The sequence below is a fragment of the Cyanistes caeruleus genome, chromosome 13 (genome assembly GCF_971803275.1).
Source record: "Cyanistes caeruleus chromosome 13, bCyaCae1.hap1.1, whole genome shotgun sequence".
NCBI classification, from domain to species: domain Eukaryota; kingdom Metazoa; phylum Chordata; class Aves; order Passeriformes; family Paridae; genus Cyanistes; species Cyanistes caeruleus.
The window spans coordinates 9,099,177-9,113,911 of NC_141713.1; the positions used below are offsets into that span (position 1 = coordinate 9,099,177).

Here is a 14,735-nt window from a genome sequence, read left to right on the forward strand (position 1 = left end):
TTTTATCATTCTACCTCCTGCAACATTATCCTGTGGATATGGGGGGAAGAAGTTGCTGTGCTGTGGTAAAAAGAAAATCTGTCTTTAAGAACAGAGAGGGCTGCTAATCATCTGCAATAGGAATGAGCAATTCATCAAAAATTAAGTAGGCTTAAAATGAATTTGTAACCAAGGTCTCCTCTTATTTAGAAGTGGTGTCAAGTTGTAAGCTCGTCTCTTTCATTTCAAATAAACATAAATTGCCAAAGTTCAGTGCTTCTGAAGAGAAAAAGATGTCCTATCAGTACATTTAATGAAGAATTGCAATTGTGCTCCCACATGAGAGAAGCAGCTTCCTGGACGTGGGTGTTCCATTTAAACTTTTAAGAGGACATCAAAACACATTTACATGAATATAGATCAGTGCTTCCGCTGGGTGATTTAAATACATCTTACAGCTGTGGAGAACGATTTTCTCAGTATTCAAAACATCCTTCTTAAAAAGAGGAATTATTAACTTATTTCTTTCTTTTTATACACATCAACAAAATCAGCCCCACCTCTGAACTCCCACATTTTCTTAGCAGCAACCCTCACGCTCCTTCTGTTTGCCCTGTCCCTGAACTCCAACACTTGTGCCTGGCAAACATTCCGAGGCACAGTGAGCTCAGGGTGAGTGCTCTGTGGCAGACACACTTCACACCCAAGCCCTCCTGAAACCATCACACACCCCAGCACAGAAACCCTGAGTTTGTAAAATCAGGTCTTTCCACTAATAACACGGGTGTGCTGGAAGAAATGAGGAAAACATCCTCTACAAAAACTGCTGACTCCGGGTGTGTCTGCTAGAACACCAGGATAATTTATTTTTATTTTCTTTTAAACAAACAAAGAAAAAACAAGGTTGTTTCTTTAGCTGGAATGGGAGTGTAGAAAATCAGTTTTGGACTCCTGGCCTGGGTAGCTCATCTGTGAGGGTAGGGATGCAGCCCTATCAGCTGATCTGGGGAATGTGATCCATTAGAGAACCATCCTGCCCTGAGGGACCAAACAGAGGGTATGTATGGAAGGCTGCATGAATTAATGCTGCACAGACCGGTAATGACTTTTGATTAGATAATATAATATATCCCTGAGCAATCAGCACAGAAAAAAACACCCCAGATTCTGCCACCAGTTTCTCCACTGCTACACGATTCACAAATCGTGCGCTTCCCCCAAGTACGTGTTTCGTTTTTTAAACACTGTACAGCAAAATATGTAGTGCTCAGAAAGGTATTTGCCAGGGCAGAATGAGAAAATACATTTTTTACTGACTTGGTGAGTTTCTGGGATGTTCTCCCCTATTTTTATATCTCCAGAGAGAAGCAGCATGCTCTTTGAGAGTGTCACTGGAAGTCAGTGACGAGCATCATCACCAAGAAGTTTGACACAGCAACAATAGAAAAGGGAATATGGCATGACTGAGGAAGCCCCCATCTTTGCCTTGAAAATATAACTATAATTCATGAGATTTGATTAAATCCATGGAGTAAAAGGGATAGAAAATAAACCATCTCCCCTTACTTTGCTATAATTCCAAAAAGAAGCTTTTTAGAGTATAACAACATAAAACCAACATAACTGCAAGTAATGGAAAATATCTTTTGATTTCAAAATTAACAAATGTTGCAAAATTTCAATCCCTTAAGTATCAGAAAATCATTATTTCTGCTAACCTCCTCTGTAACAACTCCAAAATAATGTTTCTTGTAGCAAAAAGGCCTTGGAACTTACCAAATTCTTATTTTCTCTTCTATAATCCTACCTCTGGTTGCACAATTCTCAAAAGTGAAGTTTGCCCATTTATCCAGTAATCATCTTTCTTCAGCCCTGATAACTGCAACAGCATTTATTGTCAACAAAAGCAGAGTGAAAAGCTTATCCAATGACTTTTTTTGCCCTTTTATTACTTATTCAGGATGATTAAATCTGATCTAGAGTAATTTCAAATTGATTTTTACATCTGAAATATCAAACACAACAACATGCCATTTCTCTCCCTTTTGTTGGAGTGCTGAATAATTATGTTATGCAAGACTTAAACATTTAATCTTTCTCTCTGTGAAAAGCAGAATGGTCAATTCACAGGAGCCGGTGAGAGGAGGAGAGCTCCAGTTCAGTTTGCAGTCCCATCTGGTATCCCCTGCCCAGACCCACAGAGATTGAGCCTGAGCAGTTCAAGGAAGTGATGACTTGAGACTTCTCCAGTAAAAGCACAGCACACACACACACTGGTTTGCTGAGTCAGACTGGGGGCTAAGGGAGGGTTGTATCACGAGAAAATCTTCAAAAAGTGAAATCCAAGGTCTAAAACTGAAAATAGAACATATTTTTCCTTAAACATTACCCTGATAAAAAGCAGGGACAACTCAGCGTACACTGAGCAAAGAGGAAAGAATTAAGACTGGCATTTCCCTCCACAACAGCTCAATATTTTAGCACATTTTCTGACAGCCTCCATCCCTTCTGCTTTGGATCATGCAGACTCAGATCAAGAATTCGATCTAGGGAAAAAGGCATCGGTTCAGGGACTATTAGCAGCTCTTTGTTTTATAAAGTGACCAGTGTTTCCAAAGGATGCAACATCTTTTCTTTTTCAATAAGGATTTTGCAAGAAGCTTATCTGCAATGAAAAAATACACCACCACTTTATAAAAAGTATTACAAAAGTCATTTTTACAGTTACAGTAAAAGACCACAACACAGACATTAAGAGTCTGTCCCTCAAAACCACAGGTCTTTCATTTACTTGGTGGTTTGGGATTTTTTGTTTGTTGTTTTTAAAGTAAAATACTATATTTGGGGGTTCTTGTATGCATTTGATTTTTTCTGCCATCATGGTGAAGCTGCAAACATTTTCATGTTTTTCTCTAAGCTGGTGCCAACATCAAACTGGAAACTTTTTTTTTTTTTAATGAAAACCAAGATTCTGATGAAATACAAGACCTGTGGTTTTTAGGAAAAACAAAGTATCACAAGATTTGTCATAAAAACACAAGGTTGGCAACAGTAACAATCTTATGTACAGTTCCTCGCTATTTATAGGTGCACTCACAAGTCTGCAGACATATTTCTGCTCTCCAGTAACAAACCTAGGAAGAAAAAAGGCTCAGCAACAATTATCACAGATACCTGTCATGTTTTAAGCCAAGAACAAAATGAAAGTGGCACAAAACCCAGATCCTCATCTGGCAGAAATCAAACAGGATTCAACTGTAGTCACATAAACAACAAATTACACAAAATGAGATTCTGCTCCTGAAACTCTGTAGAAAGTCCTAAAAAATTGTAGAGTCCTAAAAACCAAAGGCTTGGCTGTATTACAAAGGGCACTTCCACATAAAGGGCAGCACAGGGAGGGATATACACTCCTTTATATATCCAATATATATATATTGGATGCCATGCCAAGGCCAGAGCCACATCAGTCCATGGCTGCACTGAGGGTCTCTGACACTGCACGTGTGATTTTCATACTCTTCAGTGATCTGTCAACTGCTCAGCAACTTCCTTCACTGAACAGCTCCTTTGTTCCTTACAAGCTGAGGTTTAAGTTAATATCCACCTCCAACTCTTCTGGCCCCTGTTTTCCTGTGGCTGCCTCACAAGACACCCTCTGGGGGTTAGCACAACCCCACAGCGTGGACTGGGGAATGTGGCTTTGATTGTCTAAGAGTGATTCACATATAATATGACAATGACATTGCTCAAGTCTAAACCCCTAATATCAACACTAAATCTATTTATACACAAAAGCAAGAAAACTTTTCAGACATATTTAGAAGATGCAGCTATTTGAATTTTTTCTTAGTTACCTATGAAGAAATGCATAGCTTAATTCTTTCTGACCATAGAAATGTGTTGCCTGCAAGCTCCAAAACAGAAGCAGAGCTCAGCTTGTCAGCCACCAGCTCTTTGTCCACACAGTTAAGTAACTGTGACACAGTGATGTTAATCACAGTTTTAGTATTTTCTCTTTGGAAGAAATGATGCTGATAAGCTCAAATACAAGTGACAGCTATCAGAGAGAAGGATGGTTACTGTACTTCCATTTTCTATAGCCCAAACTCTGCCAGCTCAGTTTAGCAGGGGCTTCTTCAAATGCTCTAGGGTGCTCAACCAAGAATTACAAGAACAAAAGAATAATTAAGGAATTTCCCTTACAATATTCTCTCAGTTGAGAAAGTAAACTCTGTCATGTCATGATATTGGGCCTCCCACCTTCAGGCAGTCTCAGAACTGCATCCCCAGAGGATCTCAGAATACACTTCCATTCAGTTCCTCAGACTCCACCTGTCCTAACAACAAGATTCAACAGAAGCCATGATTCACTGCGAGGTCCTGGCAGAGAAGGGATTAAAAAGGTTATTTAGAGCTGCTTTCTGTAGTCAGTGAACTGGTAGCCAGGGAATTGCTGCTGCTGGGAATGCCCAGCTCCCTTCCAACAGACTCCCAAAATGATGAGCCTGCCAGTCTTTTTACTGAAATTATAGGACAGTGAAGGAGACAGAGGCTTGTTTCTTCACAGAGTCCTTTATAGAAGCAAGGCTACACAGAAGGGCTGCTCTGACTGGTAATACACTCTGCCTGTCAAGCCAGCCTATCTTCTATGGAGCACACTTGCACATTATCTATTATTGAACTCTTCTAGAGCACAAAGCAATCTCATTATGCAATGAAAACAGTTTCTATAAAGGCATCTATGCAAGTGTGATGGGGTTTTTTTCCACAACATTTTTACATTACTCTTCCAGCCTTCCCCTTTCACACCAGCTGCAGTCAAACTACTCGCTGGCCTTGATGCTTACAATGTTGGATGTGATAGGAACAGACTAGACATTGTTTTAACACAGGAAGGTTAATTTAAAATAACCTTCCTAAGCTGTTCATACTGCAAGACAGCAACATTACAAGGAGAAGACATGGATTCATAAATAGGATCAGCTTTCAATCCTCAGAGCAGTGGTAGCAGCACTTGTCACGAACACGCTGTGCCGAGTCTCCAGGGGAAGCGCAGCTTCAGCTGCCGCTAACACAGCTCCTTCTGTCAGTCATTCACAGAAGCCATGCCAGGTTTTCCTACTGAAGAGCCTTGCTCTTGATCTCCTAAAGGTAAATGCTACCATGACAAGAGATGAAAGGCAGAAAATGCTCCATAGCATGCCTGCTACTGTATTTCAGCACCAGTCGGCTTTTGATGTATCTCTGTCCCCCAGCAAATGAACCAGCCTTTGAAATTAGGCTGATTGTTATAAAATCATCATTTAAAGGAGCCTTAGAAAGATTTAAGATAAAAACCCCAGGACTTACAGTCACACCCATGACATGTATTAGAGGCAATCAAAAACCACTACTTAAAGGCTGTGTAAGTCCTGCCATAAAAATTTTTTGAGGTATTCTTGTCATCTTAGTCTCTACTCCCACATGACTGACCTTGTCTTTGCATCCTCCCCTTTGAACAAAGCAGGAATAACATCTCAGAGTGCTCAGGAGACAAGCCTAGCCAAAAAGTTACACTGCCTTCAGATGCAGCAAAGGATTAGAATTCCTGAAGCCATCATGGACTTTGTCAAGGCCTTTTTAAGCATAATTAAGTATGTCTCTTCCTCATGATCAACCTTCTTACAGGTCCATGAAAACAGCATTTAGGCAGCCTTGCACAATGGCCACTCCAAACTATAAACTATAAAAGACTGTTGAATGTTTTTTTCCAAATGCCATAAAAATATCATACTGAGTTAAAAAGGCCAGGGATCATTTTGTACTACTACTCTGAAAAGCCTGCTGTTTATTCCACTGCTACCTTTCTAGTTTAACACTGTGGGCTTTTTCTTCTATTTTAAGAAAGTTATAAGCCAGAATTACTGTTTTCATGAAAATATGGCAGAGGGGACAATGAACCATATAACTGGCATGGAATCATCACTAAAGCCCAGAAGTTTCTTAAGGCTTGTCTCTAACTCTGAGGCCTCTGCTATAGCAAAAAAAACCCCAAAAAACCCCCAGACAAACAAACAAAAAAACCCAACAAAATACTCCAGGGTAGCAGTTCACACTGGCACAAATCATTCAGGAAGCAGTGATGTAACAGGGATTTATTCATTACCTTACTTATTACAGTGCAAAAGAACCATATGAAAAATTCTGGAAAGAACTTTCTACAGATGGGAAAAAGCCAGCACTGAACTGATGATGATGAACAATCTGCCTTCCATTTATAATTCCACCTGAGAGGATGCAGATTTTAGATGTGCTCTGTGGCCACTTCACAAAAAAATCTTATAACAGTACTGAATTCCTCTCCTCCTCATGGTGGGGAGCAAACCTGTATGAAGACATAGAAAACACAGGGCTTTTGACTGAAGTTTTATTTTTGCTGCCTAGGAAAATTATTATTTATTGTTACCCTTTTACACCAGCAGCTTTTCTGGGAGAAAAAATGCATCCAGATAATATCACTGGAGAACAGTAAGACATGTCATTTTGTAAGGGTGAAGGACAAGGCTTTTACAAGGCCATGAAAATGCTAACAGGAAAACACTACTGAATTTTGCTTTTTTTTTTGTTCAAATTCTAGAATCAGCAAGTCTTTACAAATATAAGCAGTTTCAGTAAAAAGAAGTAAGATGATAATAAAAATATTCCTCTAAAGGGTGGGGTGTTATACAGTTGGATCTTTGGTAAAATAGGAAATGAAGGAGGAGGGATGAAGGGAAGAAAGGATAAATTAACAAATAAACAAACAAACAAATAAATAAATAACTGAAGCTCCCGTAGGAAAACAGCATCTGTTGAAATAGAAAATACCTGTCAAACAGCCCAAACCACATTATTTCATGGTATCTATTTTTTCCTCCTGTTAGTCATGGTTTGCAGGAGTTTTATAACCATGGAATGATGCAGCTGTAAAAAACCAAAACCTTTTCAGTTTATTAATAGATGCTAAAAAATAAATACTAATTTTTATCTTATCTACTTTTGAGTAGATCCAAAGTAGCACAAAAACAAATCAAAAAGCACACACCACAACAGAGGATATGACTAAGCCACATCAAGTAGATAAGAGACCAAACTTCAGACACGCTGCTAAATCAAATTGGTATTTACATGTAAATATTTTATCTTGCATGTAAACTATTTGTCTCAACACCAGCAAGATCAGCAAGGCCTACACAGACAACTCACGTTAGCAGTGGAAGTGTTTTCCTTCTCAGGGCTGTACTGAAGCAGTACATCACAGATACTCCAGATTTGAAAAGTAAAACTGGTGAAAAATAACACAATATGGAAAGTACACACTTTTTATCATTATCCCATTATCCCATATCTATGTGTGGTTTAAAATAAGAGATTCCACTCCAAGGACCAATTTCAAAACATTTTATAAATGCCAAAGGACTATGTGCCAACATTGCAAGAGGTACTAAAAAGCCCTTATCCCTGCTTTCATGACTGTCCCTCTCCTATACATGATGCAACAAAGAAAACTACACTCTTGCCTGGTTTCAACTCTTGGTTTTCACAGGCAGTCTGGCATGAACAAGAACTGAAATGAATCAGAAGCTGTGTGAGAATTCAAACTATGCATTAAAAAAAACGGTGCTGACAAAATAATCCAGCTCATTCACATCCTCTCCTCCACATGGCTCTTCTGTTTCTGCTTCCAAAGGAAACTTGCAAGAAGCACAGAAAAGTTTACACAGCATTCTGAACCAAACTGAAGTTAGAAGGGAGAAACTCTAATAAAAGAAGCAAAACTATCAGATACCTTCCCTGAAGAATTTAGGTTGATATGATCAAGGCCAGGAGAAAAGTCACTTGAGCTCCCAATTCAAGTTCTGCTGCCAAGTCTCACTGTGGGAGGTTTTAAGCAGACCTGCAAGCTTCTAGTCCCATCTGTAAATGGCACTTGTCTGGCACTAGGTTTAAAAATGACAAAATGTTTCAGACAGATAGACTTGAGGAAGCCCTCTCTCATCAAGAGTGCTGTTTTACTTCCAGAATTTTCAAGTACAATGTACTTTATTTCCTGCATAAAGTATTGGAAAAAAATGGATGTCCAGTTTCTCATTTATAGTGGAGATACTCCCCTCACCTAGCCTGTGGAAACTGATGTTTTTAATAAGGTGTGTTCTAAGGAGGGAAAATGAGACAAATCTTGCACAACTCTTTGCAGTGCTGTCTTCCACACATGCTATTCTTGCCCTCTGATTTAAAGAAGAGTATTACTGCTTTAAATAACTGCTTACATGAGGAATGGAGTAAAACAGATAGTTTAGAAATTCCTAATAGGCTTACATCTATTTACATATAAGTAACTATGAAAAGTATGGGTAAGAAACAAATACATTACAGAAATTAATTTAATAAACAGTCAGAACCATTAAAGAGCTAAATTCAATGAGTGGTTTATTTGAAAGAAGCTAGATAACCAGCTCTTACTGTAACTACATGTGACAAATCAGAAAGAAACAAATTGAATTGGGAGTTCCTAATCCTTGTGACAGGACGTTCAATAGGGCATTAAATTTTAAAAACTGAGACCAATTGCAGTGAATACACCTCTATTTTATTTCAATAAATAAACTATTTTCTCTGTACAAAAGTTGGAAAGGCTTAAGTCTATTAAAACATAAGCCACAGACAAAGCATGTAAGAAAAAGGGTATCAAAGAACAAAGTCCAGATGAAATTTTGCATCTGCTGCATATACAACACTCCACCCGCACTTAGCTGCATCAGGACACAAAGGGGGCAGACACAATTACTTATTTCTGCTGAGAGTTCTTTGCTTCTCAGCGTGCTCCACGATTTTTTCTTCCACATACAGCCCCTTTCTCTTTCTCACTGCATTCATGTACTTGCGGGCCTGGTTCTCCGAGTCTGCCTTCTCCCCAAAGTGCAAATATTCCTCCTCAGTCGTTGGCACCCAGAACGGGTCACTCGAAATGATCTACAAAAGGAAACAAACAAAATAAAGTCAACTAGTACAGAAGTTTATTAGCATATTTCAAGCAATCAACTGCTGAAGTAGAGAAACAAAAGTAGAGCAGATCAAGTTGTCTGGAAAGTCTGCAATCAGCTATGGAAGCAGAAAACAAGAGTTAAGATACATTCTGCAGCTCTTGCCCTAAGAAATCCACAATAACTTTACAAATTCAGCTGCAATGATCTAGTTTTTTCTAAAAGCAATTTCAAATGCCCATCAGCAAACAGAGCCAAATAATGTTCAGAAAATTCTCAATTTTCAAGAGAGAACTCCTTATTTAGACTATTATCGTACAACAATTGTATTAGAATTTGTCAGAACTGAAGATTTCCGCTCATTTCTGTGCCCTGTATTCTCCAATTCCAATCCTGAGTTGGACAGATGGTTTAAAAATCACTGTTTCTGCTTCTAACATATTTAGCAGAGCTGTTCTTGGAGCTTTGTAGCCCTCCTCTAAAACAGATTTTAGATTTAACATGATCAGAGAATAACTGGACCTACATTTATTTCCAGTTCATCCTGCATACCCCACAGTTCTGGGACTACCACAGTGGGTACTACAAAGAACCCTAAATATGAACATTAGGAAGAGATGGAATTGACCATATACTGTTACACAGGTTCTACTGCAAATTTCAAAAATACTAATTTTACTTGATTGTAGATTTCCTCCCAAGATGCACTTACAGGTAATATATTTTTATTAAAAAACCCAAAGGTAATACTGTATTTATTTCTTAAACAAAATCCTCATGGAAAAAGCAGTCCAGACAAGTATTAGTGACTGCAAAAATCACGATAGCTTTAACAACTGAGCACATTACTCTATAATAATTTCTGAAATATTAGCACTAGCATTAATAACTGACAAGGATAGAACAAATTTTCCTAAATTAGCATTTTAAATTTTCAATTTTAGCTCAATGCTATAAGCTTTTTTTACTGTTGCAAACTTTTTCTTCTGAAAAATCCCTTCAGTTGCCGTATGGTACTTCAACCCAAGTAAAATTTCCTAAAGCTCAGGTTACACAAACTAGCAAGAAGGGGAATTAAGAAATGATGACTGAAGATAGACAATTTTCCCCAGAAACATCACCAATTGTGGAGTTCTAATTTAACACCTCATCTTAAATAACTCCCAACACAACCACACAAATGACACTTTATGGGGAGTTAGGAGAATGACTATGGCAGTCTAATTTGTATTAGGCAGTACTGCAGGCTCTGTCTGGCAAAAATGGGATGTAAAGCTAAACCAACAAAAACAGTTCTAGCTTGCTACAGTTAAGCACATGCATAAACTTGTTAAATTAAGTGGGTATTGCTCGTGCTGAAAGTGACAGCCAATCTCAATTATTTACATGGGAAATGACTACGCACAGGGCTGTCTGGCTGAAAACCAAAAGCAAGTAGAGCTTAGAAATAAACAGTCTGAAACTCAGCTTTCCAAATTTCTCTGTGTTTATTTTTTACCATAAATGTAAGGACTGTCTAACCACAGAAGAATCTGCTTGAGTCATACCCACTCTGATGTCTTGCACAGGGCCTCATAACCAATGCATAGAAACTTAAAGGTGATTGCCTGACAGCATGCATCAATAAAAAAAGAATGGTCCCCACTCTATGAGAGTTTGAAAGTTTCAGTTATTTTATGCACTAGAAATACAGAAAAAGGGCAGTGAATATGGCACATTGACTTGATGAAGATGTAGTGATGCTCAGACTGATTACCTTAATGATGAAAGCTACCAGGGACTTCCCCTTTCATGATCTACCTAAAGAGCTGAACAAAAATTTCCAAAAATTTCCACACATGAAGAAGAAAAGGTGATTCATGCTCAGTGGATTTGTTTCAGACTGTACTACTGAGGGAGGTTATACACCTACAAACTGCTAAATTAAAGACTGTTATTATGCCCTTTGATGACTTTTTTTTTAACTGACAAGAAATGTAACACCCAGAAATTATGCCCAGAGAGAAGCACTGAGACAGTGGTTCTTGAAAAATGAATATAACAGGAGTCCAAAAGTATACAAAACTGAACCTACAGATCTAATCTACCTGTAAATATTTAGGTACTGTAGTGATGGATGTCTAAGAAAATCCCCAGGTTTGACAGACTGGCTCTTTCAATAATTGATGAAAGACTTGCTCTACTGAAGTTTTCACTGTATATTTCTTCCACTGACAAGAATTCTTTATGCTTCAACAGGTCTCAGGGAAGTCAGCATAACTGACTTCCAGCAGGTTTGAAGGTACTATTTAGTATTTATTAGCCAGCAAGGGTAAACCTATTATTTCAGCACAGGGTTACAGAATCCTGAGTGAACCTTGTACTGCTACATGATGCAGAGCAGTGCTGTAAAGAGGTTAATTAGGTTTCTAAGAACTACCTCAGAAGCTTGCTTGGCTTATCAACCTGTCTAAATAATTCAGCCACTACACACTGCTTCTAGAGCAGGAGCTGGTGGCATCAGAGTATTTCTGCTAGAGGACCACAGCTACCTAAATGGTGTAGATACACTACAAAAGATGAGTTAATCAACATGTGTGTTACCATGCCGTGGTAAGCAGTGGGAAAGAGGAACCTGGGCCATCATCTTTAAGAAGTCACTGTAACCCTAAGGGTAACCTGTAAGGGGTGTTACTGACACACTGACCCAAACAAAAAAGTAGGAAGTTCTCCTGTTTTGAAAGTACAGATTCTGTGAATGAAGGTAAAGGCACAAACTAGACTGTTCCTCTTTATTCATTTCATATTAATGCATCAAGGCAAATATTTATAGCAGGTGGCATCCATCATTCCCCATGCTCTGTTAATACAGTGCAAGCATGCGAAAGGAGAACAGTCCCAAAGCATCGTCATCAATTTCCTTACAATGAGAACTGTCAGAATGGTGGGTCTGAGTTTCCTGGAATCAGAGCTAAGAAGCTTTTTAGGTCCTGAGCTATTGTTTGTATTCATGGGAACCACACAGGGATGGTTCTGGAATTTGTAACAGAAATTGAGTTTTTGTCTGGATGAAGCCCTCAGTGATGAATTAGATTCTAAATGGACCATTCCTTCTGGAATATGGTATAGTTATTTCACAGAGGGCATTTACTGTGGATCCTGAAAGATCCACAGGATCAAAGCAGTACAGACATCCAGAAACATAATTTATTCTATGTTGCATCCACTTTTAATTTAAAATTATTTTAAATATTTCCATATACCACTTTTTCAGTACAAAACCTAAAACATATAGCCTAAGACTCCTTCTAAAATCAGAAGTGTGATAGCATCTTGACAACACTTTTTGATTCCTAAACAAAAATAAATCAAAAGAGAACCAGACATTCAACATAATATACCTTCCACAGATGAAAAATCTTTAAGTGACTGAAGCAATTCAGTGAACCTTCTATCAAAGGTCTGCTGCTCTCTCTGCCAGTGTTCTGTGTCTGGGAACCACTGAACTGGGAAAAGAAAACTACCACAGCCAAACCTTATTTCCCAAGTATAACAGGCAGAAGATGTCAAGAGGCACTAATATTAGGAATAAAACTCTGTTAAACAGATGATATTATGGTATTGTTAGCATTATGATAAAGTACATTTTCAAATACCACCATACTGCGTGTGACTTGGTAACTGGAAAACTCAGAACATCCTTTCTCCAAGAATTTTTCTAGGACTCGGGAATTTTTCTTTTTAACAGCATGAACTAGCCAGTGGCCTGTGCTTATTTGTTACTCAACACCAGAACTCTCTGACAGGGACAACATCAGCCTTAACTGCAAACAGCCCAGCACAAACACAATTACTTCTCTAAGTGCACACAACAGTGATTCCTCCTTAACACAACCGAGTATTTCTATACATCTGCAAGGTTCTTCTAAAAGACATTCATTTTAAAAAGTGAACTATGAATCAAGATCCGTGCAGTGGATCACTGGACCAGCATTTATTCCATTAGAAAACAAGTATTTTCTCTAAATGCTGCCATATAAAAGGCAACACAGGAAAATGAATCAGTGCACAGCAGCTGATACAGTTCTTAAATCTGTTACTGGAAACACAGTGCCTAAGTAATGGAAATGTTCCTATTAAAGGAGCACTGAAATTAAGGCACATTTTAAATTAATCTTCATTGGTTTATTTTCTAGAAGTCTTGGGTGATATAATTTGTTTAAAGTATGACTATGAACACACCCAGAGAATTCCATTATGCCTAAAAGAAAAATAAAAACTCCCAGTGAAATGCAAGAAGTGTGTCCCATCGCTCACTGCAGAACCCACTCTAGGTATAAATAAAACTGTTTATAATGTAGTCAGCTGGGATTAGGTATTTCAAAAGAAGTAAACACATTACTTCAAATATTCTAACTGAAGGGTATTCTTTAGAAGAAACCATTCTAAAGCAAGATGTTTCATTAAATATAACAACTATTCAAACCAACACACCCAAACAATGAAGTCTCATAAGACTTGTTTAGTAAGAGCATGGAGAGTAGCACAGGCAAAACAGATGTCACTCTTTTAGCTTAACAACTACACATTAATTATTCAAGCTATAAATGCTTGTATCTCTATGAGAGACATAATCTGAATACCTGTAATGTTAATCAATAAAAATAGAAATACTATGAGCATACTATGTTAATACTGATAGGTGATCAAGTGTGTACTAATCCTGAAAATGATTATGTAAGCTAATCAAGCTTTTCAGTAAGACATGACTTAGAGCAGACCACTTGCAATTCAAGAGGACTTGAAATTTTAAGGCTTAATTTGAGGATGATTTATTATTTGCATTTCAGTGTCACCCAGATGGCTCCAATAGTGATCCTGGTCCCATTGTCTAGTGTATTTCACAAAATGATGGTAAGAAACAGTTTCTGCCTAAGGCAGCCCAATTAAGCAAAACAAGGTTGAGAGAAGCACCAAAAGCAAACAGAAGGGATCTGCCTAGTTCATCCAAAAGGTCAGGCAGATTTGGGAACACAGCCATGCTCCTGGTAGCATTTCCCCTACTAGTCCTTACTGTCTGATGAAGATAGAAAATTTCTTTTGAGCCAAATATCATCAATGTGGAAAATACTTTAGCTGGACATGAATAGAAAGAGCAGTCTTACATTATCTGATGGAGATTTTAAGACCAGCAAGCAACATTATGGCCTTTGTGAACTGCTCAGTAAGAAATCCCAAGAAACACTAAATTCAGTGTGACTGGGCACTACCACCAGCAGCTGTCAGCAAGTCAGGGAAAACATTATGCCCAGAACTTCTTTTTTGTGTTTAAAAAAATAATAAAAAAAAAATATAAAAATAACTATTATGTTCTCCAGTGAATCAGAACCCTTTCTACCTTTGAAAATTTGATGGCAAAAAGGTATTTCAAGAGCATTTACAGTTCAAGTGGTGTCCATAACCTGGTAATGACAACAACATAGACAAAGACTATGCAACTGAAAAAGGTACAGCTGTTAGGCACGTCTGAAGCGGCCCTGAGAAATAACAACTCTTTGGGTAAACTTACTTTCAGGTAAAATAGCAGAACCTTGAAGAGGTGTATGTGAATAGTCACCTGCTGTTTTTCAAGAAAACCATATGTAAGACACTGGGTAATGCTGGACAATTGGTTCTGTATTGAGCACAGGCAAATTCAAGGCCACTTGGGTATTTGCAGTGTGCTTCCAGACCAGAGAATATCCTACATGAATGTACTGGGTGTGTAGATAC

General features: G+C 38.2%; 1 protein-coding gene across 5 annotated transcripts in view; it reads right to left on the minus strand.

Moving 5' to 3' along the window:
• Nucleotides 1-8,413: 8,413 nt before the first annotated feature.
• The window catches only part of EFL1 (elongation factor like GTPase 1), a 64,488-nt gene continuing 58,166 nt past the window's right edge, over nucleotides 8,414-14,735 (minus strand). For all 5 annotated transcript variants that reach the window (XR_015275975.1, XR_015275973.1, XR_015275974.1 and 2 more), the window contains one exon: nucleotides 8,414-8,973. Coding sequence is in view for 2 of the 5 variants with exons in the window: in XM_086849608.1 (XP_086705734.1) it covers nucleotides 8,785-8,973 (189 nt within the window). In the remaining 3 variants the exon portion in view is untranslated. The remainder of the gene's footprint in view (nucleotides 8,974-14,735) is intronic.